The sequence below is a fragment of the Gallus gallus genome, chromosome 11, assembly GCF_016699485.2.
Source record: "Gallus gallus isolate bGalGal1 chromosome 11, bGalGal1.mat.broiler.GRCg7b, whole genome shotgun sequence".
Lineage (NCBI taxonomy): Eukaryota > Metazoa > Chordata > Aves > Galliformes > Phasianidae > Gallus > Gallus gallus.
In genome coordinates this window covers 17560085-17588063 of record NC_052542.1, presented here as the reverse complement: position 1 = coordinate 17588063, position 27979 = coordinate 17560085, and the positions used below count along the sequence as shown (strand labels likewise).

General features: G+C 46.3%; 1 protein-coding gene across 10 annotated transcripts; it reads left to right on the top strand.

The window, feature by feature from the left end:
* KLHDC4 (kelch domain containing 4) lies at positions 1 to 27823 on the top strand. 10 transcript variants are annotated; one of them, XM_046899492.1, is made up of 13 exons: positions 1127 to 1389; positions 1621 to 1712; positions 2681 to 2736; positions 3869 to 3967; positions 5129 to 5270; positions 6922 to 7058; positions 14260 to 14352; positions 15297 to 15456; positions 22331 to 22412; positions 24446 to 24654; positions 25943 to 26342; positions 26814 to 26930; positions 27217 to 27823. In XM_046899492.1, the coding sequence occupies exons 7-13, from the start codon at positions 14297 to 14299 to the stop codon at positions 27390 to 27392; spliced, it is 1200 nt and encodes a 399-aa protein (XP_046755448.1). In that variant the 5' UTR covers positions 1127 to 1389; positions 1621 to 1712; positions 2681 to 2736; positions 3869 to 3967; positions 5129 to 5270; positions 6922 to 7058; positions 14260 to 14296; the 3' UTR covers positions 27393 to 27823. The 10 variants fall into 10 exon arrangements, with proteins under 10 accessions (XP_040563033.1, XP_040563031.1, NP_001025749.2 ...); XM_040707097.2 differs by lacking the exons at positions 1127 to 1389; positions 5129 to 5270 and adding an exon at positions 200 to 267 and having other exon boundaries at positions 2681 to 2759; NM_001030578.2 differs by lacking the exons at positions 1127 to 1389; positions 5129 to 5270 and adding an exon at positions 200 to 398 and having other exon boundaries at positions 2681 to 2759.
* Positions 27824 to 27979: the final 156 nt, after the last annotated feature.

Sequence of the window (27979 nt, the reverse complement as noted above, 5' to 3'; positions counted from 1 at the left end):
TGCGGAGCCGGCTTAATGGCTCTACCCGGCACAGAGAGGCTCTCGGGGCTTCTACAGGCACCTACGCCCGCAGCCTTCGCTTGGAGCTCTGTAAGAGAAAGCAGCGGGCCGGACTTGGGCGAGCTGAGGCCGCCGGGCCTGCAGAGGGCACCCGCGGCCGCGCTGCTGGAGCAGGAGGCGGGCTGCGGCCTGCAGCACCGGGCTGGGGAAGGGCCTCCATCCGCCCCGCCGTGCGCCCGAGGCGGGCAGGGCGGCGTGGGCAGCGCGGTGCGTCCCGCGGCCTAGGGCGGCCTGCCGCCATGGGGAAGAAGGGGAAGAGGGAGAAGAAAGGGAAAGGGGCCGAGAAGACGGCCGCGAAGATGGAGAGGAAGGTGTCCCGCAGGGCCAAGAAGGAGGAGGTGAGGGGCGGCAACGGGGGGCTCCAGGAGCCCCGGCCCTTGGCCTGCCCGGCCCCGGCCTGCCCTGCCCGGGGCGCTGCGGGTCTCGGGGAGCTGCGTGAGGGCTGCTCCCCAAGCGGGGCCTGAAGGGAAGCCGTAGCAGCGGGGCTGAAAGGGGAGCACGTGTTCTTCCGTATCCCCCGTCCTTTTCTTCTGGCCTTAACAGCGAATGAAAGCCGCTCCCGCAGAGTTGGTGCATACGTTTGGGCCCTTTCCCTTGTAGCAGTGTGTACGGCTCCAGGAAGGGGAAGCCCGAGCAGGGAGAGTTGGTGCCACCGTACAGCTGTTGGGAGGGATGATATAAACAGGAGGGGGAACGGCTGTTTATGAGGGTGGGTAGCGATAGGACAAGGGGGAATGGTTTTAAATGAGACAGGGGAGGTTTAGGTTGGATGTTAGGAGGAAGTTTTTCACCCAGAGGGTGGTGACGCGCTGAACAGGTTGCCCAAGGAGGCTGTGGATGCCCCATCCCTGCAGGCATTCAAGGCCAGGCTGGATGTGGCTCTGGGCAGCCTGGGCTGCTGGTTGGCGACCCTGCACATAGCAGGGGGTTGAAATAGATGATCACTGTGGTCCTTTTCACCCCAGGCCATTCTATGGTTCTTTCAAGGGTTGGCTGATGGAGGTGGTGAGCGTGGGGCTGGAGGAGGCACTGTGCATCAGAAACTCCCCCTGGCTGCAGGTCCCGCAGCCTGATATGTGTGCTCTATGGAGGCAGATGGTAAATGACAGAACTTTGAGGGGGATAAAATCAGGTGCAGGTTTCCCTCCTCTTCCGTTTGGGTAGTTCTCCATTGCAGACAAAAGACTGGTTGGGGCGTAGTGTGTACTTGGTCATAATTTAGTCAGGGCTTATGTGATTGCCGTTTCCTTGCTGACTTGTGCAGTGTTTCTCCTGCAGGGGTTGCATGTGTGCACTGAACACGCTGTGTGCCATCCTGTTAGGCCTTTTGTGAGCAAACTTGTCATGGTTTTAGGGGGGGGATAACTTTTAAAAGCTGTGGAAGTGCTCAGCATCCATTTCTTGTAGGTGGATGTGGGGAGTCTAAGCAGATTTTTTTTTACTTTCATTTATTTATTTATTTATTGAATGGGGAAATTGTGACTGTGAGTGCTGGTTTCATGTAGTGTGCAGGTAGTTCTGTGCATATCAAGGAACTCAGGTCTGTGTTTTTATTTTCAGGAGGACCTTGAAGCGCTCATAGCAGAATTCCAGACTTTAGATGCTAAAAAGACCCAAGTAATTGAGACCTCCTGCCCACCTCCCTCGCCCAGGTAAGAGATTGTGCAAGGCTTTGGCTATCACATACACAGCTGTCGATGGCCTTTATCTTTGTCAAGTTATTTCCTGAGAGTGGAAGGCATAATAGCTGGTTTGACTGATATCTGGAGTTAGAAAATACCTGGTATATTGAATCCCTGGGTTAAAAAAGGAACCAAAAACATTTTTTCCCCTTAAAATTCCCCTTTTTATCATCCCCCCAGGACAGCTGAGGAGAGAAAGATTGGTTAAATTAGAGGGCTTATAGAAAAATAAAAGTTAAGAGGAACCTTTGAACTTGGATGAGGAATCTGAAAGGACTTGAGTCAAAGGGATGTGCCATGAGTCCCAAGACATTTGGGGTCTACCTGCTGCTACATTCTGTGCATCTCTTTACTGTGGCTTGTTAAAATCCCTTCTGTGTGATATCTTCTTCCTCTGGAGGGGTAGGTCAGTGTACTACTGTTAATGTCACCAGGATACTACAATGGTCAGTTAGTGCCTCTCCAACAGTGCTAGGAATCTGACTCTATGTAATGCAGAGCACTTTGGTGGTATGTAGATGAGTTGTGAATGTTGGTGACTGCAGAAGAATGACACAGATAAGTTGATATGAGGCAGCCTAGTTCTACCAATAGCTATGTACTCTCACAAGACTAATTTCTGTTCTTGACACATCAGCATTAAAATTCAAGAGCTCACGTCAGAAGGCATGTTAAATGACAGTGTAACGTGTGCTCCTAAAATAGGAGAAGGTTTCAGACGGTGTCACATTAATCTTGCTGGAAGTTTTTCAGAAGTTAATTTCTTTGCAGAGCTTTTCACCCTGGGGTGAATATCAGAGCCTAGTAATTTGGCAGCTGATGGAGGGACCTTTGTGACTAGAGGGTCAAAATGCTAGTGCTGGCTTAGTTAGAGGCTACCAGCCTCAGTGTTTGACAAGTCTTTTAACATCTGCTGGTCATTCCTCTCTTGTTTGCAGGCTGAACGGCTCCCTTTCTGCCCACCCTGAGAAAGATGAATTGATCCTTTTTGGAGGTGAATATTTCAATGGCCAAAAAGTAACGTATACTTCCATTTTTTTCTTCTTTATTCTGCCCTTCCCCTGCCTTATACTGCAATTTGCATGAGTCTCATTTGAAGCGAAGATTCAAAGCAGCAGTCATAAAATATGCATTCATCCCTAAATGAGGGCAAAATAGCCATTTAATTCTGCCACGATACTGTCTTATGCCTGATCGGTTGGCAGGAAGGAGACATGCTAGAGCCCATTAAGGAGTCAGAGTGATTGTCTCAGCATCAATATTTCAGGGCTTCATAATTTCTCCAGACCTAATAGTAGCCATCCCTGCCCCTCATTTTTTTATAACTATTGAAGAACCTCTATTTTCCAACTTTCAAAACAAGATTTTTCTGCAGTTTTGCAGCTGGCAAGTCATTGCCTGCCTTGGAGATGCGTACAGTAGCTAATAAGTGGGCACTGTACTGAATTTCTACGAGTTGCAAGTGTTTACAGTGCTTCTGGAGACAGATTGGTCATTCCAGCCTTGAGAAGTTGTGTGTACTGTAGCTTGAATACTCAAGCCTAACGATGATATTTGATCTGAGGATCATCCCGTGTGATGTGCTAAACTAATTCTGCTTGCTTCACTACCTGAAGTTATTCCTGTCTCTGGAGTTGAGCAGCATTTTGGGCAACATTAAACTGTTCATCTGTGTTAAGCTCTAGCTGAAGTCCTGAAATCTCAAGCTGTCACAGCCTTAAACAAGAGTTTGGGAAAGGACTGCTGAATCCAGAGGCTCACTCTGAAATAGCTGTTGACTACCAGTCTAGTGGGGGAGGTTCTTTTTCTCCTTCCCTGTGTGAAGGAGGCTGGTGAGCTGTTGCTTTGCAAGGCTGTCACTTTTCAAGGCCAGGTTGGCTGGGGCTTTGAGTAACCTAACTTAGTGAAAGGTGTCCCTGCTCAGGAGGTGAGGGTGTTGGAACTAGATAGTCTTTAAGGTCCCTTCAACTCCATACCATTCTGTGACTCTAAATGGAAAGCTGGTGCTGTGCACCTTTAACAGCTAACCCACAGCTAACCCTGGGTGGTGCCTGTGCTTGGGGGGAGACTAATCCTGTGCTGTGGAGAGCTGTGTTGATGTGCATCTTTCTTTTCCTCTATAACAGACGTACCTGTATAACGATCTGTATGTTTACAACATCCGGAAAAACAGCTGGACTAAAGTAGAGATCCCCAACCCACCCCCAAGGCGCTGTGCTCACCAGGTGAGGTGCAGGGTGCCAAAGCAGCAGCTGGAATTGTTCTGATGCTGTGCTAAAAATGAACGGGGATTGACTTCTTTTTTTTTCCCAAGAGTTTCTGGCTTCTCTGCATTTTCATTGTAATGGGCTGCCAATGGTGTCACCTTACTTCTTGTGCTAAGGGGGAGGGGATGGGGGTCTGCAGAAGCCTGTTAAAGGTGCTGGTGCTCTTTGATCCCTGAGTGATATCTGGAAATGTTACAGGGGAGTGAAATATTGGAGGTGTACCTGTCCTGTCAGCAGGACTCACGGGGGAAAGCTGTTCTTTTGGAGATGGACTAGTCATTTTGATGCATTATATGGGAACCAGGTCAACCATTCCAGGCTTGCTCTGAATTTTCAAAATGCTGGTCAGGATGTAACTTAGAATGTGACCAGATAGCTCTGGGTGCCTGGGTTGCTGTGTGTGATTAGTGGCCACAGGCCTTCCTCTGAGTGTTACAGATCCCACCGCTCCAGCAACGTGACTCATCCCTGTAAGATATCCTTGCTAGCAGGTAGGATTGTCCCAGCTGTGCAGCCCCATGCACTGTGTGTGCCCTATCTTTTGCTTGGCATTTCATTTATTTATTTATTTTCCTTGGTAGATGGATTGTTTTCCTTCAGCGTCAGCAAAGACAGCAAAGTTGTCTGAACTTTCTCTGGGATGTTGTGAAACTCCCTGTAGTGGCAGTGCTAAGTCACAGCTTGAAGCAGTGATTGAGCACCTGGTGGGAAGGCAGGGCCAACCCAGAGGAGCGCAGGTGCATGCAATGTACCTGAGTGACTGGAAGGGGTGGAGATAGGATCCACCCCTTCCCAGCCCTCCTTAAGGGTTGGCAGTGAAGGTAAGGGCATCTCTTGCTGGAGATACCTGCTTTATTGTGGCCTTCTGAAGGTGAGCAGCTCTTTTCCTTGATTTCTGTCTCTGTGGCTGCTATATTTGGTCTTGTTTTTTTTTTTGCTGTAGCCAAAGACTTTGCCATTCTGCTATTATGGTACTTTCCATCCCATTATAGCATTATGCTCCCCTAGACTTTGTTATTAACGTCAGTGGCTGGTTGTGGTATTGAAGGATTTGTTTCTGTTTACTTTGTGTGAATACCTGCACAGAGAAACTGGACCAGAGACTTGTATTTTTTGCAGGTCATTGGCCCTCACCAGCTGTCTGATAGATTACCTTACCTGTTGCAGCAAGTGGCTGGGTGACTGGTACATTTCAAAAGCTGCCATGCAGGATGCGAATGTTATTTTTCTCCCTGTGGCCAAAGCTCTTTAGAGCTTCCTGGTAAGATCCAGTGCTCTGGTTAGGTTCCTGTACCCTTGTTATACTATGCCTAAATGCCAGCCTTGCTCTGAGCTGTGTGTGTGCTTTCTTGAATTGAAAGGCTTTGACCTGATACTTGAGCTACCTTGTGGTGCTTAAAGTCGATCATCATTTCACAGGCTGAATTCCATAAGGAGGCCAGCAATTCAAATACTCATTCCCCTGAGGTGATAAGGAGGTTGCTTTCTGGCTGTGGAATTGAGAGGTGCTTGTTTGTGTGTTGGCAGCCAGCAGGTGGCTGTCTAGCAGCTCAGTCTGAACTGAGCAAGCAGGCTGTGCATCAGGGAGCAGCAACTGGATTATAGGAGAAATAAAATGAGGAACATACCAGGGGAGTCATGCCTTAACAATAAGTTTTCTGTCTGATAATTAATCACAGCCACTCAGGAGACAGTTCAACCTCCTTAGCTGAATGGTTTGTTGTCTTCCCTGTGACTTTACTTTTAACGCATTTCCTGTGTTAACTTAGAGGTGAACGGAAGTTTGTCTGTGGGTTTGTATGTGCATGCTTTCCTTCTTCTTTGTCATCTGTAGTCTCTGATGAACAGCCCTCTGACTTACGCTGGCTCCACCACATCAGTTCAATAGAACTGGAGTGAGAAAAGCCATGGATGGCTGTTGCCAGTTTGCTTTGAGGAAAGGGTTTGGCTGTGAGATAAATTTGAAGCCAGCTCTTCACGAGGTTGCATACAAGTACGGGCAGGCTGTTGTCTGTCCCTTCACTTAAACTTATAATCACTTGATGCCCATGAAGAAATTGGGCACTTTTCCTTTTGGTTAGGTAACCTGATGTTCCCACACATCCTGCTTGTAAACATGCCCATGATTTCCTCATGTGTGTAATTGCTGCGTGTATGGGCTGGTTTGGGTCAGAGTACTGTCATGTTTGGTGCTGAATGTCTTTGCTGTTTGCTGGAAAAGATAGGCAGGTAGTGAAACCCTTCTGAAGAGCCCGTTAACCCAGTGTTTATCTGTGATGGGTATCTTGGGGGAAAAAAAAGGCATGAAAGATTTATTTATAGTGTAACCACCCCAATAGGTCCCAGCCAAGGAAGAAGGTTGTACATTCCCTTAGTTTCATTTTTGGGATTCCTGTCTTCTGCTGCTTAGTCCTGGTGTTCTTCGTTCCTTGCCTCTTAATAGTCTCTTGTGTTACAACAGGGTGTTTCAATGCTGCTCCATGCAAAAATAGTAAAACAAATTCTTTAATTCTCTCCTTTCTGCCGCTTGCCTTAATTAAGGCAGTAACAATCCACTCTTGTTCAGATACTGCACACTTCCTCCTGTTGGTGCTTGTTTGTTTTTTTTTCTTTTCCCATCAGATAGAGCAGTAATGCTTTTCAGGTCTTGGAAATCTTCAGGTTTGGACTTGTACTCAGCTCATTGGTTTACTTACCTTTGCTGTAGGGAAGGTGTGCTATGCAGTGACCAGCTTAGGTTTAAAATTCCTCTTCCTTCAGCCCCAGAGAGCTTCTTTTGCCAAGCAGTACAGAAGCAGCTGCTGCCACTTGTCTGCTTTCTGGTATTTGGAGGCAGCTGCACATCTGACTGATAAAGTTCTCCTTTCTCTAGCTTCTGTACTCTTGTTTGATCCTGTTCTTTCTTCTGGCAGGCAGCAGTGGTTCCCACTGCCGGTGGGCAGCTCTGGGTGTTTGGCGGGGAGTTTGCATCTCCCAGTGGGGAACAGTTCTACCATTACAAGGATCTCTGGGTCCTGCATTTGGCCACCAAGACCTGGGAGCAGATCAAGTAAGTGGTGTGTTCTCAAGTCCGTAATGATGACCTCATGAGGAACTGTGTCAGCATGGTCTGAACTTGGTTCCTGGTGTGGTGCTGTGATTTCCCAGCTGTCTGCCCGTCTCTCCCTTGGGTACAGAGATGCCCATGTAGAAATACTGGAGAGGACAGCTTCCAGAAAAAAGAGGAAGCAAGAGACGTATCCAAGACCATCAAGGACAAAGCTATTTTGTACAATACATGGCTTTTAGAGCATGGGTATATTTGGGTCTTAGTAAGTGAAGAAATGAGCATACTGAACACTACTGTGTCCTCACAGCCAAGGCAGATGTAGTTATCCAACTTCAAAACACTACTTGTTGCTCTATTTGTGTTCCTTCCGAGCCTGGTCTCATGGCTGTGCTGTACAAAAGACCTCATTCAATTTTACCAGTCCTTGAGAAGACAGCTGGTATCTATCCACATAGACGAGTTCTCTCTTGTTAGCTGGCATTTGCTGCTGCCTTAAGATTCCTTGGGATAAAGAAGCCAGTAATTCTGACCCATCAAGGTAAGTAGGTGCCAAAAACCATGGAGGCTTTTGACTGGAGTAAAGGCACCTAAAAATATTCTGTGGGTCTGGCCTGAAGTCTTCTGCTAATGTTTGGCTTCTAAGTTTTTTCTGCTCATCTTCATATTTGCATTAGAGAAGGAAAAAGTCTGGTGGGTTGGCTGGTAAACTGAGAGGCAGGAGATGTGACTTTGGTTCTGACTGTGGCACAGGCTTTCTTTTGTACTTTGGGGTTGTCTTGACCACAGCATTTAGCCAGAATACAGCCTTGGCTGTGCTGAAACTTCTCCACAGCTGACTCTTAAGGTGCTACTGGGGAAAGCATCAGCTTTTGAATACGTGCTCATCTATTTTTTTTACCTGTCAAGCTCCTGGGCAGGAGCTCTGTGTCCTTGCTTTGGGTGGGAAAGCCCTAAATGTGCCCCGGCTAATCAATTTTTGCCTGCTTACAAAGTGCAGGTGCCTGTCGTTTGTGTCTGTCCTTTCTTGTGCAGTGATTGAGAGGCTGGTTTAGGGCTGAGCTATGCAGAGATGGATACCCTGGCTCTGCCTTAGCACATGCCTCAGGCCACACAGTGACTCACTGTGCCTGTCTGCCTTTTTTTTCCCCTCCTTGCAAAATGGGAGCATTGATATTGCCTGACGAGAGGGAATTTGGAGGTTTAGTGTTGTTAATGTGGCACTGAAAGGACTCTGGCATGGGTGTAGGGGTCATACTGAGCCAAAGAGCAAATAGCGCCTGTGAGTCCAGAATGCACTGGGTAGAAAGGATGCTTTACAGCACAGGGTCCTGGCAGTCTTCAGCCCTGCAGGACTCCAGGGATGGTCCTTTTGAGTACTTCTGGGAGGCTGGGGGAGAACCATTCTGTTCCTCAGTGGCTAGTTGCTGTCTGTCAGTGTGATCCTTGGCTCCAGACCTGGCAGCGTTAGTCTAATAGCAGCTGCAACTTGTTACGAGAAGCTGAGTGTTTACTCTAGTGAGCTCTGCTCCCCTTTGAGAAGTGGGGGGGTGAGGGAATCTCTGCAAAATGATAGAGGACCCTTTAAGAGGTGCAAGGATTAAAAAGACCTGTCACTGTGCAGGCAGATCTGCCTATTGTTGTTCGGCAGAAGCTGACGTAATGACTGTGACTGTACCCCTCCCGGCTCCCCCAAAATAACTTCTGAATCCCTTGTTCAATCTCTACCAGATAAAGGGGGTAGGACTCAAATGCATTACATCCCTTCTAGTTTCATGAAAGCAGGCGGGGGAGAGGAAGCGATGATACCCATAGAGTCTCTGCTGAGAGAAATGGTTGACATTTCAACCAAACTCTTGGTTGAAAAAATCCTCACCAGAGAGCAATGTTAATACCCAGCTGCAGGGAGAGCGAGGGCGGGAGATTGTTTTTTGTGAGCCATGAGAGAGCCCAGATGAGGCTTCATTAGTTCCACCCGTGATGGTGTAAATCGTTCTCTCGTGGGTTTGCAGATGTGTTGCTGTAGAGCTGATTTAGGGTTTTCCACTCCCAGAACAATTGTTGCAGTGCCCAACCTGCCTGGGAAGAGGAAATCTGGTCATTACAGGTCTTCTCTCATCCTGCATCTTATCCCTTATGGTATAGTAGACTTGGCATTCCCAGGGCTTACTTGGTACTGCAAGATCACCTGCTTGTGCTGAGCATGAAGTTTGCATGTGCTGCAATGTGTGGGGCAGCATCAGCAGTCCCGGTTGCCAGGTGGACTAAGCCATGGCAAGAGAACTTGCTGGAAGCTTGTGATGGGTTAATGCGGTTAGTGAGGAGGGACAGACTGGTCAGATGAGCTCCCGCTCTCAGGATAAGCAGAAGCATGTTCCCAGTACCTTGCTTTTCCATCTGCCTGGAGCTACTCACTGTCCCTGCATTATCCCGTGTCACTTCAGCAGCCGTGACACAGTGGAAGGATGTGTGGGGAGACTGTGATGCTTTGTTGTCTCTTCATAGGTAAATGGGTAAACATTTCCAAAGTTTGCTCTGGGGAGACTGTCATTCCTCTTTCTCTACCCCACGCAGGATCAACTCTATTTGAGTATTCCGAGGTATTTGGGCGGACATCTGTCTTGCTGCCTTGCTTTAATTTTGAAAACACCTGTGCCCTGGTCCCAGTGTTCAAATAAAACAAAGTGCATCTCCTCCTCATCCTTGGGCAGAGCTCCAAGAGCTACATTAATTAGGCGTCTGGTGTAGGAGGCTGTGAGGAGATGTCTTGGTTTTAATGCTAACTTGGCTGAGTGTGAAAATCAGGTTTTGCTGCCTCTTTTTGTTTCCATATGGCATCACGATGACAGTTTGCTTGGAAGGGCAGTCTGCTTGGAAGGGGAAGAAGAAAAGGAAGGACAGTGGTGATTGTTGAGTTGTATGAGGAATGTTTTTGTACTTCTTTATGCTTGTAATGCATACTGCATTGGGCTTCCTTCAGCAATTTGTTTATATCATCGGGGACCCTGCTGCTGCCTGATACAGGTCCATACAGGCTTCTCATGTCTGTCTGGAGCCAAACACTTGACTTGGACTGGGACGAGTGGTGATAGTGGGTAGCTTGAGGGGTTACTGGTGCGTGGAACGTAAATGTTTGGGAAGATGGAATGGATGAGGCAACCTGTGTAGCTTTGTTGGCATAGAAGAGGCTACCAAGTAGCAGGCAAAGCAGTAATTACATGTGTCCACTGTGGTACCAGTGGTAATGCCTGTTGATAAACATTTGCGAGACAGACTGTTATTGAGTTGACTCAGTTGGATCTGGGAGATGTCATTTTAGTGCGGACAAAGCAGTCATTTTGTTACTCTATTAAGAAATGCTTGGATGAGAGAGACAAAGTTTCCATGTCTGTTCCTCCTGGGAAGGCTCCCCCAGCTTCAATTGAGTTGGAATGAGTTTGTAGAATTAGTAGATTGAATGGCTAAGATGACCCTACTCTGACCTGAACTTGCAGTTCTAAGAAGTCTGGTTATTCCAGCCCCACAGCTTAGATTTCAGACAGCTATGCTGTCCTTCCTGGCCTGCAGATTCTGTGAGTAACCATCTAGGTGCCATAAGAAGCTTGACTGTAAAATGCTTTGAAGAGAGTACCTCGAATAACTTACCCTGTGCCGTGTCTGCAAAGGCCACTGGGGAAACTGATCTCTGTTACTGCTTAATACAGAGGCACTGTGGTGTCAGTCAGCTTGGCAGAGTTAAAAATTGGCAGCAGCTGTATTTGGTTGCGTTTTGCCTGCACAAAGATGGCTCACATACAACGAGTCTCAGCTTGTTGGATGACGTGCCAGGAACTGACTTTGACTTACTGGGACCACCTTGTCATGTCTGTGATGTGTGAGGTTTCCCCACGGCGTGAACTGTTTGTTACTCTGCCTTAGAGCAAAGCAAATGTTTTAACCTAATTGCCTCATTCCTTCCTAGAGAGAGAGTTCCTATTCACCTCTGCATGGCCCAGAGTGCTCCCTCAAAGAGAGATGGGGAGTGTCACACATTGGGGCTGTACTTGGGAACTGCAGATCCCTCTGTGCAGTTCTTCGCCTTGCTTCTGAACCTCTATAACTCCCTTTCCTTTAATACTGGAATGCTAATGATACTTCACAGTTTTGTGAGGCATGGTGCTATAAATACTTCAGGGCAATGTTTCACAAGTGAATGTTGAGTGCTGTTTACAGGGAGAACTGGAGCAGTTGCTGCAGAGCAGGATGCCTTTCAGCGTAGGTTTGTTTCTGACCGATGGCTCTTGTTCATGTGCTCTTTGTCACCAGAAACATCAGGCCCTGCAGCACGAGGTAGGAAGGTACTTTGGTGCTTAAAGAAGGGTATTTTGGTGTACTTTTGAGCAGACTTCCTTTGACAGACCGGAGGGGAATCTTCTGAGCTTCTTCTCTCCTAGAGGAAAATCCAGATATATGACTGTTGTTTGACTTTGCACGGGATTTGATTTGGGGGTTTTGTGCCTTGTAGCAATTTTGTATTCACTTGCGTACCTCTGAATTAATTACACAAACACATGGGTACTATATCTCTGTGTGCTCATGAACAGAACATTTGTCATTTGCATTTACAGGTGTAAGATACAAACCCAAACACCCAAGTCCTGGATTTCAGCTGCTTTGTGTACTGCAGAACAGAAGCGTGTTATCCTGAAATGCCCCTTTGGTGGGCTGTTCTTTGTGCATCATCACTCTTTATCATAATGAGAGGTTGCAGAGATTGTTCTGAACTTTCTCTGGGTGAAGGAATGAATGAGAGAGTAACTCACTCCTGCAGTCTATAGATACTGCAGCATGGAAGTCATTAATTCTCAAAACTGGGGCTGAACTCGGATATGTTATATTACTATAAGTCCCAGAGTAACTCTGCAAGCAACAGCAAATTCCTTATGGAGCAGTTTAGATCAGACTCATGCTTCCATGTGTAGAGCCAGTCCTTATCCAGACTTATCTGTTAATCTATTTTTAAAAAAAGAGTCTGGAGAATTTACAGCTCCCTCCCACATGTCTGCTTTCTGGTGTCAACCCCATGAAGTAGCGTATTAATCATAACGTCTGTGAAACCATTTCCAAAACGTTTATTTTGGACCATGAGCAGTGATGCAGGTAAAGGGAGACAGCCTGCATCTGGGAAGCAAGGCTCTGGGCTAGCAGCAAGTGCCTTCTGGAGCTGCTGCCACTCCTGCTTGACTCTGCTGTGCGTCCTTACAGTGCTGTGTTTGGAGGTTGGGGAGCAAGCCCTGGGCTGTAGGAATTGCTCCCCATAGAAATACTTCCTAAGAGCACTTACTGCATGTTTAGGAAGGCATTTCTTTCCATCAAAGGCTGTGAACTGTCCGCTGCAGCTGATTCCTGGATGGTGAGTAATGCTAAGTTGATAAAGCTGAGATGACACAGCAGGGTGAAGGATGAGGCCTCCTGCAACTGTGTTTTAGCATCTGCACCTGCTCGTGTATCCCTATCCTAGAGGAAAGGGGAGAACAGCCTTGTAATTGAGAGCAATTGATGCTGGTGCGGTGAGACTCCTCTGAATTCAGATCAGGCCCTGTTTGGGGTGGTGTTGTTTGTGACTTAGAGTTAATTGTACACTTGTGGGAACTCGTTTATTAAAGCACATGCATCAGTGAATAAATCTTTTACCACTCAGAATTGGTTTTTGACTTGGAGGAGATGTGTTTGAGAAGCAAGGCAGAAGTATTCACTGAGAACGAGATCTTATTGTTAACATTGATATCTGACTCCTTTTTTTCCAAAAAACCCCCAAGGTTTTTAAAAGGTGACATCCTCTGGAATAATAACATAAAAGTTTTGTTATAAAAGATTTCATCAATATCTGAAATCATTATGAATACAAGAAGTGATGTTCTGCTGGGTGGTACTTAAAAATCCAGTAAGTGCCTAGAAAACCCTACTGTCTCTTCTCATAAGAAGTCCAAGAAATCAATATTAATTCAGGCTTACCCAAACACTGCTGCTCTGCTTGGGGTTCTTCATTATGGCTGGTGTGTGGTTGTCATTTCTGATGGTGAGTGAGGCCCCTCATTTTCTCTCTCTGCAGAAATCTATCACTGCTCTTTACAGCTACCCACTGCCAGTTAAAGCATAGCAGTAGGGCTGTGGGTTTAGATTTTGCTGTTTTTCTCGGTGGTGAGCAGGTTTCTCATTTATTTAAGCCCTCATTCTGCAGCCATGCAGCATGCCCATGCCTCTTTGAGAAACCTTGCTGTGTTCGGTGCACCTTGGGAGACTCCTCAGTGAGGCTGAAGATGCGATGGATTAATCCAAGGGGCAGAGAATATACAGAGCTCTGGTTTTCTCTGTGGTTTGGCCTGAACTTGCTTTTGTTTTGAGAGTTCTTTAAGTGTTCTTTGTTCTGTCTCATATGAAGGTGTGACTGCAGACGATCAAGAAGGAAAGCACATCTTCACTGCCTCTCAGGAACGTTGTTGCCAGCTGCCTGGCTCTGCCCAAAGCTTTAGGATGTGACAGATGGGGTGCTGTTGCTTGTTCTTGGGAATGGAAGTGGTACATCTAACTGAAAGGTCGTGCAGGCTTGAAAAGAGCAGAGCAGTGATGTGTAGCTGCTCCTTTACTAAGATAACACTGATAACTTGTTTTGCCACTGTCTCTTTTGTTCTTGAGGAAATCTGAGTAATCTACCAAGCTTGATGGCATACCCTAGCTGCCAGTTGTTGAGTGAGGATAGTGTGGATAGGTGATTTCCTACAACAGTGAAGGAGAATAGATGTCAGAGCCAGTTTGTGGCTTCTCTCTGGTACTTAGGGGAAACATCTCTGTCTGGAGTGCTTTTCTTGAAATTGTGGGAGTTAACTGCTATTCATTAAACTCTCCTGAAGAATTACCTCCTGAGTCATAGCAGAAAAGACTTCAAGAGTCAGGTACTGTTAGAGACTGTATGGCTTATCACTAGGAATAAAACTGTTATTGCAAAATGCCTTTGCTGTAAATACCAAGTATTACAGGAAGAACACGTGTACTGTTCTGGAAAAAAACATACATCTGTGTTAAGGCAACAAAGTTCTCTATGATTTCCCACGCCTGAACAGAAGCTAAACAGCCAGCCCAGCTGCCTTATGACTTCAATAAAAATGGGCTGACCCACTAATAGGAAGGGAAGCTTGCTGATGAGTGAAATTTCTTTGTCTTTCAGAGCATCAGGAGGTCCCTCTGGAAGAAGTGGGCATCGGATGGTTGCTTGCAAAAGACAGCTGATCATCTTTGGAGGTTTCCATGAGAGTGCGAGGTGGGTTATTGCAGGGTGGCTGGTGGAGTTGAATCCTGTGTAACTGAGACAACGTAATTTCACCAGCAACAGAAATCTGGGCTACAAGGCAAGGATTTTATATAGTGATCCTGTGAACAAATCATATACTTCTATGTTAGAAAGATAAGTGATCTTGATTTTTTTCAAGTCTTCAACTGTTTGAGAAATCATCTTGCCACTTAGATAATCACTGAAGTAGCTCCTCATCTTCATAGCTGAGGCTCAGTATGTTGCTTTTGGACTCTGCCTCTCATCAAAGAGGCTTCTCTTCCTAGGAACATCTTTCCCAGTAGGCTCTCACATGCCACACGAGGTCACAGCTTCTCTGTGATGAGGGCTGAAGAGAGCTGAGCTACATAATTTCTCAGAGATCCTAAGCTGCATAACTGCAGTTCCCAGGAGCACAGCACAGTTTGCAAAGCCTACCCTACGCTTGGCTAACTGTTTGGCAGTTTCACTGGTGCAGAGCGCTTTCTAATAGCAGTAAGTTGGGTAGCAGGAAGAGTGTGTGTGTGTATGTGAATATATACATTTTTCATTCCCACCCTCTAGACAGACATTGCACTAATGTTTTGATCGTTTGTGTTTTGGTTTAAGTCACCTTGGATTGTATTTCTTGGAAGGAGTTGATGAAAGCTCTGTTATAGTAAGGAATAATATGGGAATAAAGAAAAAAGAGCCCAGAGAGGTCTTGCATATAGGAGCTTCGTTAAATGTATAATTGCTCTGAGGCAGTAACCTTTCACTGAACAAATCTCTACATTGCCATGGCTACAGAAGAAATAAAATCAGAAATACAGGGAGTTGAATCAGGTATTGCACCTCTTCAAAGGTTCTTGATTCTACTGCTGGAGTGATATTTTGTTCTGTCATAAATGATGATCATGACCAAAACCCATCATGTCCCAATTTGCTCCCCTTAGAGATTACATCTATTACAACGATGTGTATGCATTCAACTTGGACTCCTTCACGTGGAGCAAGCTGGCTCCATCAGGAATTGGGCCTGCTCCAAGATCAGGATGTCAAATGGCTACCACACCTGAGGGCAGCATAGTCATCTATGGAGGCTACTCGAAACAGGTGAGAGAGACTCTGATAAGCCACTGCAGTATTTCCCAAATGCCAAACAAAATAGGTGATGGAAAACTAAAGGGCTAAAATGAAAGCTGAAATTTGGTATTGAAATTACATAAATAGCACCTAAGCGATTACCTTGACCTGTGTTGGTTGCAGGGTCCTGTGTCTTGTCTGCTTGGAGAAGGCAATAGGAGAGCAGAATTCAAATGTGTAATTTGCTACTTCCCTCTGCTCTGTTTAACAAGCGTTGTCTCCAGTGCAGATCTGGTGATCTCATCATGTAACTGCCCGCTGCTCTGTCTGATATTTCCACATGTCAGGCAGCTCTCAGATGTCCAAAAAAACACTAGCAATGGGAGTGCATGTTAGCCTGTGGATATGCTGGCTTGGAGGGACTGTGCAATTGTGCCCTTGTATCGTTCATACACGGGATGGTTCAGGCTGCTGTGAGCCAATATTGTTACCAAATATGGCTTCTTCTGATTTGCCCTCTGTTCATGCAGTTGTGTCCTGATAGAGGATCTGATCTTGGTTAAAACTAATGCTGTATTTTCCCTGCTAATCTAGTCCAACATAGGGAGGTAAAGTTACAGAGGAAGGAATAAGCAATTGGGAGAAGTGACATCTTTGGTAACAGCAGTCATTATTGCCAACTTCAGGCATTCTTAGTCAGTACTCATCCATGTTCCAGCACTTGTGGGTTAAAAGCAGCAGTTACCCAGAGCCTTGTATTTTCCTGCATCAGGGAAAGGGTTAAGGCAGCAGTGCTTGTTAGCAAACTCAATAAGCCAAAGGAGACTTTTGATGAGTACCAGGCTTCCTCTGCTTTGCTTCTTGCTATGTTAATCATGGTAATTTATACTGGATAGGCCTTTAGACCATATGTCCTTATTGACCAAGTATCCCTGTCTCCATGCTGGGTGGGAGGAAGTAAATATTTCATTGAGCAAAAGGCTCTTGCAAAAGCTTTTAATGTTGTGAATGCAGACTGAAGACCCGGATCCTGCTGCTGCTGTCTCAGTGGAAAGGCATTGCTTCCAGCAGTGCATCACTGGGGAGGAGGGCACATTGTTCGTTTATTCACATCAGAAGAACAAAGAAGAAAAGCAGGGAAAGAGGAGAGAAAATAGTCTGTCTGTATATTTAGAAGCATTTGTGCCTCCTCACGGCCTGCGCTGAAGGCTCTAACTCCTCAGATGTGCATTTGCTTAAATAGCAGTAACAATACAGAGGCATTTTCTGCCCAAAAGGGCTTTGTCTGCTTCCTGTTCCACCACTCCTGAGAGTGGGAGAAATCTGCACGCTGTACTAGGTGTGGCTCTCTTAGGGCTACTGAAAGTAACTGGGTTTCAAGTGCATGCTGAGTCCCTTGGAAATATAGAAGTTGACACGTTTTTGCAGTTTGGTCTATTCTGCTTTATGAGATGGGCTTTGTTGCACTTCTCTGGGTTGTTTTGAGCTAATAAAAATGAAGTAGAAGGGATGGGGGAATGCGAAGCTGCCTTCAACCTTCTGCTGTGATAAATGAGCACTCAGCCTTTATGCAGAGTACTGAGCAAGAATAAGAGCTGGATGCAGTTCCTCTCTGGCTTGGTGAACAGCTCATAGATTAAAACAAGCACTCTTGTTATTAATCTACTTCCTTTGTAATACAGAGAACTGAGTCTGCTGCTCTGACATGCTGTTCCTGTCATAGGCTTTGCTTGTGTCTTCTGCAGCACAGGTGATCTTCTGGGCAGGAATAGAGAAGCCAAGCTACAAACTGAGAAAAGCACCAGGCAGAGTTTTCTTCTTGGGATGCAAAGGCAACAGACCTTTAGCATCATCCTGAAAATTTAGTTCAAGGTTTAACACCTCTGGTATAAACACAGTTGATGTTTAGCTATCTAATTCTCAGTGTGTCTTTGCTTATAACTGGTTATGGAGCTGAATCTCTCTGGATTTACTTTGAAGAAAATGTTTGGCTTGTGTCCTCCCCGTGGGATCATTGGCAGGGGTACTCTGGGGAGGAGTAAGAGGTGGAAGATGGAAGAAACAATGCTTAATTGGAAGTAGGCAGGTAGAGGAGAAGACCCATTCTTTGTCTCCAGTGAGAAGCAGATACTGCATTCAGGGGTATTCTGAAGGTGTTTTTGGGTTTGATGCATGGATATGAAACCAGATAGGTGTCCAAATTAAGTACCATTTGCCAAGTCCTGTAGACCCTTCTTTCCTAATTTCTAACAAAAGGCTGGACTGATTTTTTTCACGTGTGCTGTAGAAAGGTGCAGTTTGGCTTCCTACAGCTGCTACTAAGTGTGTGTGTGGTTTGGAGAGAAGGGAAGCAGTCAGGACTATTCCTGTGTTGGAGTACTAGGGCATGATGTGGCTGTCAGGCTGCTGGAGGTGAGTTACAGTGCGGCAGGACTGCTTCCCTGCAGTGGGCAGTTCTGATGCATTATATCCTGTGGAGCCCTTAGCCCTTGTATATCCCACCACACAGCGCCTCAAAGCAGATTTACACATGTTGCCAAAACAAAAAGAGATGTGAGCCCAGGAGATTCATATTTATGGGTGGAATTGTAGGCATCTGTATACCAAGCTGGCTGTCAGGGCCCTGTGAAGCCTGAGCAGCATCGTCAGCTTGAAGCCATGGGTGTTCCTGTGCTCAATCTGCCCATCCTCAGTCACAGGCAGAGAGATGTGCTTTGATTTGCTCCATCTGCATGCAGAACTGAGCGTGGAGGGTCAGTCTTGAGTAATGTTTGTCAGTCTAGGCTGCGTTGCTGAATTCCCTTGGTGTCACCTGGCTAAGAGCCTCTTTCATGGCTGGGGAAAAAGGCAGGAAAGATAAGGCTTGTCTGAGGTATTCCAGTACCTGTGAATAGAGCCAAGCCCGTTACCCTGGGATCCAGGCATGCGTTTGCCTGTGCCAGCCACTAGCTTTTGCTGTTCTAGGATGTTAAGTTCAGGTGGTGAGCATCCAGGATGCAAACAAGGAAGATTAAAATTTGTGCTTTACAACCCCAAGTGTGCAAATTGAACCAGAGCATGCTTGAAAATAGGTGATCCTTAGCACATTGGTTTCTTTGTTCTTCTGCTTTATCTTCAACCCAGAAGTGATAAAAGACAATTACTGTGGTCCCTTACAGAAGAGGTAGTTGTAGATTTTGTTCTCTCTCCCTAAATGCACCTCAGAAGCCTGTGAGACACTCAGACTTACTTTCCTGCTGATCTTAAAGATGTCTTCACCCGTTCTGCTTGCTGGGAATGGGGCTTACTGCAGCAAGCTGCATTTTTGGCTGTATGAAGCAATGAGACCTCTCTATTGCTAGGCAACGTGAGCACACTGTGCCTGGCTGGCACAGCGAATGCAGCCAGGATGTGTTGGAGGCTAACACTGCTCTACCTTGCAGGTGGAAGCAGCCCACAAGCCACAGGAGCTCTGGCACTACCTGTGTGCAGGGCTTTTGGATGCCAAAGTAGGCTATGGTGTATTTTTTTTTTTTAGTGGGTCTTTTTTTCCTTATTTTAGTAGTGAGCTCTGCCTGTAGTGGATTCTGCTGGGAGATTGCTCGTGGCAGGGCTGAAGAGTGGTTTTGTGGGAAAGCTTTCCTCTGCAGTTCTGCCTGCTAAGGGCTTCTGTCAATTGGATGTATTTTGCCACTGTTGATCTCGTTTGCTAGCTGTGTTTAGTAGGTTATATACAAGGAGTCCTGAGTCCTGGTCTTCTCCCAGGCAGCTCTCTGTGCTTCAGTTGCCTTGCTCTTTGAAGGGGTACAATCATGTCTCTTGCTGTCTGCTGCTGGAGGTAGGGGATATCCAAGGCAGCTTTGTGCTTGAAAGCAACCAGCTGGGACTTGAGAGCAAGAGGGACAGTGAGGGAAGAGGAGGCTCTTGTGGCTGATGGAGCAGTTTCCTCAGGGCAAATGAGTGTCCTGGATCAGGGTAGTTGGCCTCTCTAGTAGCAGTGTGCTGCTTGCTACTGAAGTGTCTGCTTTTGAGCCAGTGCGAGTGGGGAAAACAAGCATCTCTGACAACAAATAACTAACTCTCAGTCCAGCTCATTGGGTTTTCTTAGCCCTAGAAGCTTTGTCATGTTGCACACGTAATGTTTACTACAGGGAGCTGTGTGGTTTTCAGGAGAAAAATAAAGCAGTTATTCTGCCCAGCCTGTCTGGTGAAACCAACTGCTCTCTCAATGTATGTTGTTTCCCTTCTTTTCATGCAGACAGTGCTCATCTTACTATGCTTGACAGCTGTGCTTCTGCACCTTTCAGCCTGTGTGTGTCCCCTACACGTAAGAATATGTGCTGTGTCTAATGTTTAAGTACAAACTGCAGCCTATCTGGGATTGGAAACAAAATAAACCCCCTTTCCATTCTCATTATCAGACCAGTTCACTTGGCAGCCACTGGTCTGCGTTGTGAAGCCCTGTGCCCATCTCTCCCCCTTCTTCTCCTCTGTCCATCCATCCCTGACAGCTCTTTGCTTAGGTGGAGCTTGGAAGGGTGTTTGAAGCAAGGGAGAGACTAAAAAGGCTGCTGTAGTTCAGCCATCCATAGCTTGCAGCTTGCTGGTGAGTTCTGCTGCTCTAGACTTGTGTGACAGAGACAGCAAAGTGTGGCATGGTTGCAGAATGTTATTTGCTCTTTGCAGTGACTCATAGCCCTTTGAACTTGAGAGCTGCTGCTGTAGGTCCCACATGTGCTCTACCAGTCCATGGAATTGGTGTACTCTGTACTTAGAGCACTGTTCCTAGAAGGCATTTCTTGCCCTGGCAACCTGTTCTGCTCCAAGTGGACAGCTTCTAGCCCCTCCAACTGTGTCTCCATTACCAGAGCTCCTCTAGCTATGTATCAGAACTACTGACTAATGCAAAAAGTTGACTTGCTTTTTTTCCACATGCTAGAGAACTGGCAGTGGCAGAAGGAGCCGTCACTGTGTATGCTCTTCAGAAGATAGGCCTGTCACTGCTGCTTGTTCCTGCAGGCTTCTTGTCCCCAGTGTGCCTGATGTTCTGCTGCTCAAGAACAGTGGGGAGAATAGTGCGGTTGCTGACTTCATTAAGTGGTTGTACAGAAGAGGATCCCTCCAGCTTCAACAGCCTGTCTGGGAGAGAGTGCCTTTCAGTGTACTGGTTGGAATGCCTAGATGCAAGTGAAGAGCAAGAACATACAAGATCTACAGCCCCAGACTAACAAATTTCCTAGGGCAAACCTTGGTCTCTGAGTTGACTGAAGCTTCCCTTTCCTTTTGGCTGCTCTTTCAACAGCATTCTCCTGTTTCTTCCAGCACTTCATTATCAGCTTTCCCTGGAGCTTCTCAACATCATCCAAGTTAAAGCGTTATTGTGCAATGCCTCAAACGTGCTTTGTACCCCTTCCTTCTCTGCCTTTCTAAGAATCAAATACCATTCCTTAGAACTGATTACTGGGCCATGCAATAACAAAACCTACCAAATGCAAGGTACTGGGTTGAGTATGGGTATGGAGTAAGAAGATGACATCGTGGCATGCACCCAAGCCCTACTGTTTCCCAAACAGTGGACTCAACCCTGCCAGCTCCTGCTGGGATTTGCTGCCTGGAGCAATGCCATTGCCTCCAGGAGGGAGGGAATTACAAGGAAGCCAAAGCTCTGCATGAAGGATGGGTGGATAATGACATTACTGAAAGACCTCCTACAGTGGTGTTACGTAGTGCTGCTTTCAAATACTGCATGTTGCTATGAGTACAGGGGCTTTCAGTGAAAGGAGAAAGGGACAATTGCATTTAAAATAATGCTTTTAATTACTTCAGCTGAGACTTGGTGCTGCTCTTGCTGGTATCCTGCAGTTGCCTGTAGTTGGGGGTAAAAGTGGGGCTTCTGTTCAGGAGAGAAAAGTGATTCTCAAGACTCTGTGGTACCTTGATGCTACCAGTGACACCTGCAGTCAGGCTGTGGGGCAGAAAGAGCTCTGCTTCTGTTGTAGTGGGATGGATATTGGGGGTGACAGGGATTGAAAGTCTGTACTAGACACAGGTCTGTACTTAAACTTGGGCTGTGCAAATGATACAGCATAGGCAGTGTGCTCAGTGTTTAAGGGCAGCATCCCAGAGGGCCTTGCAAGCCCTGTTGGAAGTTACCGTGTGCCACTTTGGTGGAGTGGGTATCTGCTCTCTTTCACAGCTAGAGGAGCAGAGGCACAGATGTTAAATTGCTCCCCAGGGAGCACCTGATGCTGTCTGTGGCACAGTAAAAGGCAGAATCTTGGCTCTCCTGTTTCCTTGGTGCTGCCCATCCTTCCTTTCTTCTTGTAAAACGATCAGTTTTAATCCCCTGTGGCAACTTATTTCTTTTCTGTGGGTGCCCAGATCTCTGCCCTTGCACTGATTGCATCCTGCAGTCTTTGTGAGCCCACGAGTCCCAGGATCTGTGTGGCAGCCTGGAGAGCAGAGGGAGGCTCTGGTTGTTGCAGGCAGAAGTTGCTTGTGGTTTATTACACGTCTCCCACTGCTCCCTAGTAGGATGGGACTGAGCGAGGCGTGTTTGAGAGTCACAAGACACCGGTCTCCATTTGTCCCTTCTGGCTGCCTCCATTCCCTCTGGGAGTATCAGATTTGCTGCTTGCCACAGAAAATAACCCTGGTTTCAGCACTATAGCTGTGTAGTGCCTAGTGGGTTGGTGCTCGCACCAAGGCTGCCTGTGTGGTTTCTCCTTGCCCCTATCACAGTGTTTGCTTGTTCAGCTCAGCAGTGTACGGATTCAGGCTGTGATTAGGCTTATCTGTGGGGTTGAGAGTTCAGAATCACACCTTTTGGTGTGAGTGACTTTCTAGGCCTTGAAGAGTTGGGCCTTCTGCATTTTGGCCATTGTAAGTGTTTCACCGAGCATCCCTGTCTTTCCTTTTTCTGCAGAGAGTTAAGAAAGATGTTGACAAAGGCACCCTGCATACAGATATGTTCCTGCTGAAGACTGAAGGTTCAGGCAAGGAGGAGGGTAAGTTACTGCTACAGCTAGGGGGCTGTGCTGGAAGCAGTGCTGGAGGGCTGTGAGCCCTCTCTCTTCCTTTGAATAAGAAACCAAAAAAAAAAATTGAAACTCAGAACAAAATTTCCCTTTTAGTGATGAGCACTATGCCCCAGCTTTTGCTTTGGGGCTAAACACAGCAGATAAGTCGATTTAAATATTTCTTCTTTCCCAGGAGTGGTTAAGTGCATTTGTATACTGTGACTCTAGCTTGAAAAGAAAGGAGCTAGAGTGAAGGAATGGCAATTGCTGAGAGAGATGAGAGAAGTTGTGTCCTACTTTTTCACTTTGGGTGCTGGAGAAGAAAGATGGCCTATCATGTATACAGGCAGCATTCCTGCTGCTGTGTTGTGTAGGAGGAAATGGGAACAGGCTATAGGCTACACACCTTTTCTTTTTCTCCCAGTCCATTTTACAGCCTGAAAAGATCAGGCCTTGTCATCTCTGCTAACCAAAGCTTAGTGGTTGGCTGAAGGCTGTTGGAAGTCACGGTTCCCATCTCCAGGTGACTTGATTCCAGAGCTGATGTAAGTAGCTTTGTGAAACAGGTGAAGAACTGGAGCTGTATGAGAAACTTCATGAAGAACTGACAGAACTAATGAAGGAAGGTTGGGAAGAGCTTTTTGCTGGAGAGTCAGCATTATTTACATGGATGTTTTCCAGTTGGCCTTGGAATAGTCTGAGATGGGCTGGAGGGTCTCCAGGCTCCTTTCATAACAGTGTGAGAAGCTCTGACTGGCAAAGGCAGCTCCATAAAAATTACCAGAAAAGATGTTTTAGGGATTTTTTTGGGTTTGTATGTGGGAGGGAATTAAAACAACATTTTGAAATTGCTGTTCCCTGGGACATTTTGATCATTGCTCTTCTGTTTCACAACAGAAAATTGTTGGGATTTCAGAACTTCCCACACTGGAAATTCCTGTTTTCAAGAAGCTGTTTTTAGTAGTGGTGGGTCATCTATAAACTATTAAGAGAGAAGGTGGGGGTGTGATCTCATGAGATTACCTAGTGCAGGGATATTAGCAGGAATGGGTTTTGGTTGACTGGTTGGTTGGGTTTTTTTTTCCCCATCTATCTGTGAATACCCTCAGAAATAGGAATTCCATCACTTTCTTAGGAGAGAGAGTTTTGTCCTTGGCTTAAGGAGCAGGACAATCTTCCCTGAGCAGATTTTCCAAAATGTTGAAATTATGACAGATTTCTTTAAACCCGCACATCTTAAAGTGGGATTTGGGGAGGAAGGTTGGTCACACATACTGTCTGGACTGCAGACCCTGTTTGCCTTATGTCCTATTTATAGCTTATCTATTTGAAATTGTGGTTCCTTCAGAAACACAGTGCCTAGCCAGTGCACATGCTTCTGCCAGCCTGCATTTTAGGGATTTGCTCTAAATCTGTAGTAGAAAGGAATGGAGCAAAAGCAGAGGGTTTGGAGCACAAGCTTTCTCCCTCTGCTGGGTATTTTATTTTTTTTTTTAAACATTTGGGTCTCCTTAAAATAAAATGCCCCTATTCTTGGGGTTAAGGCAGTGGTGCAAAATGACAGAGAAGATGCTGAAGTAGAAAGTTCATGGGGAGAGAATTGACGTGACAACTGACACATGGGCCCTGTGGGGTAACCAGAGTACCTTTCCTTGGTAATCCTGGGTTATAATCAATCCTGGTTTGAAGTCCAGCTTCTTGTAAAGGTTATGTACCTTTTGTGAGGCCCCTTGCTCCAGAAAGCACACCCTGAAGACAGCTTTCATTTGCTTTTGTTGGAAGCACAGCTGCTTTCTAAGGGTAGAAGGAAGTGTGTGGATGACTTGGGTGATTGAAGTGGAAATGCAAGTGGTTCTGATTTACATGATTGTTGAACACGAGCAGTGCAGTTTTGAATAGGTCTGAAATGGATTGTTGTGATGCTTGAAAAGATTGCTGGAAAACTGAAGGGTCTTGGAAGGTGTAAAAATCATCATGATTCTCTTTTAATGATACTCCTGTCTGTTTTTATCCATTACCAGATAAGTGGGTATGGAGTCGACTCAACCCATCTGGAGTGAAACCCACTCCCAGGTCTGGCTTCTCCGTGGCAATTGGTCCCAACAACCGTTCCCTTCTCTTTGGAGGTGTGCACGATGAAGAAGAGGAAGAGAGCATTGAAGGGGACTTCTTCAATGATATTTATTTCTACGATACTGGGAAGAACCGTTGGTTTCCTGGACAGTTGAAGGTCTTGTTTAAGAACTACACAAATGTTTTCAGTTCACTCTCCTTGATCTCCTTTGTCTCAACCTTTTCTGGCCTCATTCTGACAGTGTGGGCAAAGCCTCTATTTCAAGGCTGAGCCACCAGGTCTGTTTGCTGCTTTGATCTGTGTCCGATTGGCTGTGACGAGGGGAAAAGCTGCGAGAATGAAGTTGGGGATGTGCAGCTTAGCAGGTTTTTGTTTCCAGACTGAGTTCTCTGACGTTATGCTGCCCTTCTCCTTCCTCTCCACATAGCCCCTTGTGTTTTCCATGCCCTGCTTTCAGGGGGCATGATGCAGACTGTCACCTGGGGAGAGAGGAAACCTCTGAGTCCCATTGGCTGCATATGCACCAAGAAAGAGTGGGTCAGGAAGCAGTCCTCTTCCTCCGAGAGTCAGTCTGCATGTGCCCTCTTGTTGTGTAATGCAAAATGAAGCAAAGCAGCATGAAAACAGTACTGGTATTTTACTAGAGGCTGGCTCCAGTCTAAGTCTGATGTGAGCTAGTTCAGTAGTTGCTATTGTGAAAAGGTCTTGTGTTGCATTGGGATAAAATAGCCTCCCTCTTTTCTCCATTGTCGATGAACTGCCGGAAGGGATGAAGTATTAACCCTTGGCTCATGAGAAATTCAGAAATGTGGCCCTCAGATCTTTGGCTTTGTTTGAAACCCTATCAAGGAGGAAGCAAGGTGCAAGTGACCTTCTTTCTTTCCATCCTCACTGTTTCTTGCTGTGTCCTCAAAAAGGAGATGTCAATCACATAATAACAGACAAACATCCACTCAGGTGTTTGCTTCTACCTTCCTAGCTGTCTGTTTCCTATCCTTTTCACACAATACTTTGAAGACCTGGAGTGCTTCCTGATAATGCACTGTAATTTAACACCCAGCAATTGTTTTGATTTCACAAAATGCTGGGTTATTTACTCTTGCTCCAGTCACAGACCAGTGGACTTCGTGTGTGTGTGTGTACATCTGCAAGACAGAGAACAAGAGAGCTGTCTTCCCTCCCTCCAGCAGTGCTGTCATTAGATGCGGCAGCTCCATACTATGGGTTCTCCAGAGGTTTCACTGCTCCCTGTTTTATGGCTGGTAGAAGTTCATGCTTAGTACAAGGTCGTAGCTATCATCCGAGACTTAAAATTCTAGTGAAAAATAATTGAATTCTCCCCACTCCCTCGCAGCAGTATCTGTAATGTATTAACTGCTGTATGTGCTATTAGCTACACCCAGTTCACACGCAGTCTGCCTCTGCTCCTTGTTCTTATTAATAGGTACCAAAGTCAGAGAAGAGGAAGCGAAGACGTGGCAGACAAGCTGAAACGGATGGTGGAGATGATGAGGTAGAGAAGCAAGCCCCACAAGGCCCAGTGGAGATAGTCAAAGAGGTGGTGGCAGAAGATGGGACTGTCATGACAATCAAGCAGGTGATCTCTGGGCCTGCGGATGAGAAGGAGCGGTCTGAATCAGAGGAGGAGGAGGAAGATGGAGCTTTGGGCCCGCAAGTGGAGCCATGCCCACGTTCGAATGCCATGCTGGCAGTGAAGCATGGGGTTCTGTATGTGTATGGAGGAATGTTTGAGGTGGGTGATCGCCAGTTCACCCTCAGTGACCTCTACAGCATCGACCTGCACAAGATGGAAGAATGGAAGGTGCTAGTGGAGATAGACCCAAGTAAGCCCTGGTGGGGAGCTTGTGTGACTTTATTGTAGCAAAGGCTGGGATGTTGTTTCCAGCAGTGCTTTATTTTATTCCTGGACAGGAAACAGCTTGAAAGTATGTGATATGCAGCATCTTGTCTCGATCACCACAAAAGCCTGTCTTGTCCAGAGCTTTGTAGTGGCTGTAGAGTATGAACTCTGTCTGCTTTAGAAATCAAGACACGTAAACAGAGCATGTTTGCTTGCTGATGGCTGGTTCTAACCTTAATTCTGCTCTGTAATCTCTGTCTGCACGTGTGTAATGGGTGAAGGGCAGAAAGGAAAGAGTTTTCCTCATAATTTTGAAGCTGTAAAGTGCTTGGGAGGAGACTTGACTCTTGTCAGCTTGTCTTCCACAGCTGTTCTGTGCTGTTCACTTCTTCCTGTCTGTATTAGGTCTCTCCCTGCTGTCTCCAGCTTGTTTATTTCTTCTTTCTCACCAAAGAAACACAAGAATGGCTGGAGGAATCGGAGTCAGAGGAAGAGGAGGATGATGTGGAGGGCGCAGAAGGAGGGGAAGAAGAAGAAGAGAGCTCTGAAGAGGATAGTGAGGATGAAAGAGGTAATAAGAAGAATGTTTTCTACATACAAACATAAAATGCAGTACTTATGGGTATCACTGACCTCACTGGCATTCAGGTCAGTTTTTCAGCAAAAGCAAGGTTTTCATAGTGTACAGTTCTTAAGGAGTAAAGGAGAAATTTCTTTGACTCCTGATAGGTTTTTAGGCTATTCCACTTAAACACAAGCTGAAGCATAGCCTTGGCTGAGTTGACACATGGGAGAGCAGATTGCCTTCATTAGCTGTATGTGACCTCTCTTTCTCTCTTCCTCCCGTTGTGTACTAGGAGAGGAGCAACACCCATCTGTTCAGCCTGATGAGAAGCATGCAGACTATCTGTCCAGGACGGAGCAGTATTGGATCAAAGTAGCCCGCAGCAACATGGGCCCGGATGCCAAGGAGAAGAAGGTGGTGAAAGTGGCCCATGCCATGGCAAAGACATTCTATGAAGATTCAATCTAGATGATGTTGGGGCTGTTCTGTGAGCCCAGAAACACACTGGGGGCAGCGGTTAGCCCTGCTGAAATCAGCCTGATGTGCCAGGCAGTCGGTGTGCCCAGAAGGCTTCCTGGCACTCCAACTCTTGCATACTCCATATGAGTGCCTCTGGGCTGACTAATCTCAATATGCCTACTTGATTAATGCTCTGAATATACTGTTATTCCTCTGGCGGCTGTGGGAGGGACTTGGGGAACAGGATTACTGCCCAAGCACTGGTTCTTCTGAGAATGGAGCATACAGCACCATCATCATTTTGTTTGAAAGTTATTTTGAGTCTGTGAAGACAAACTGCACATCACAATGGTTCTCTAGTCCCAAATTCCTTATCCTAACTGGGACCAGAACTTGTCTCCAAGGATTTCTACAATAAACTAACTTGGTTGGTTACCTCATCTTGATTCTCTTAATTAATCCCACCCTTGCTTTAGTTTTCCTTAGCTCCTGCTTGTGGAAGAGTGATTGCTGTCTCCTCTTTGCAGTATTCAGGTAGTGGTCATAAGGTGCACCAGCAGCCCTGAGGTGTGGCTGCATTATTTGAAGAAACCTGG

Coding starts and splice junctions, on each gene's coding strand:
- KLHDC4 (NM_001030578.2), top strand. CDS start 300: ATGGGGAAGAAGGGGAAGAGGGAGAAGAAAGGGAAAGGGGCCGAGAAG. Junction 22,413..24,445: donor AGGTTCAGGCAAGGAGGAGG/GTAAGTTACTGC, acceptor ATCCATTACCAG/ATAAGTGGGTATGGAGTCGA. Junction 26,343..26,813: donor GCTAGTGGAGATAGACCCAA/GTAAGCCCTGGT, acceptor TTCTCACCAAAG/AAACACAAGAATGGCTGGAG.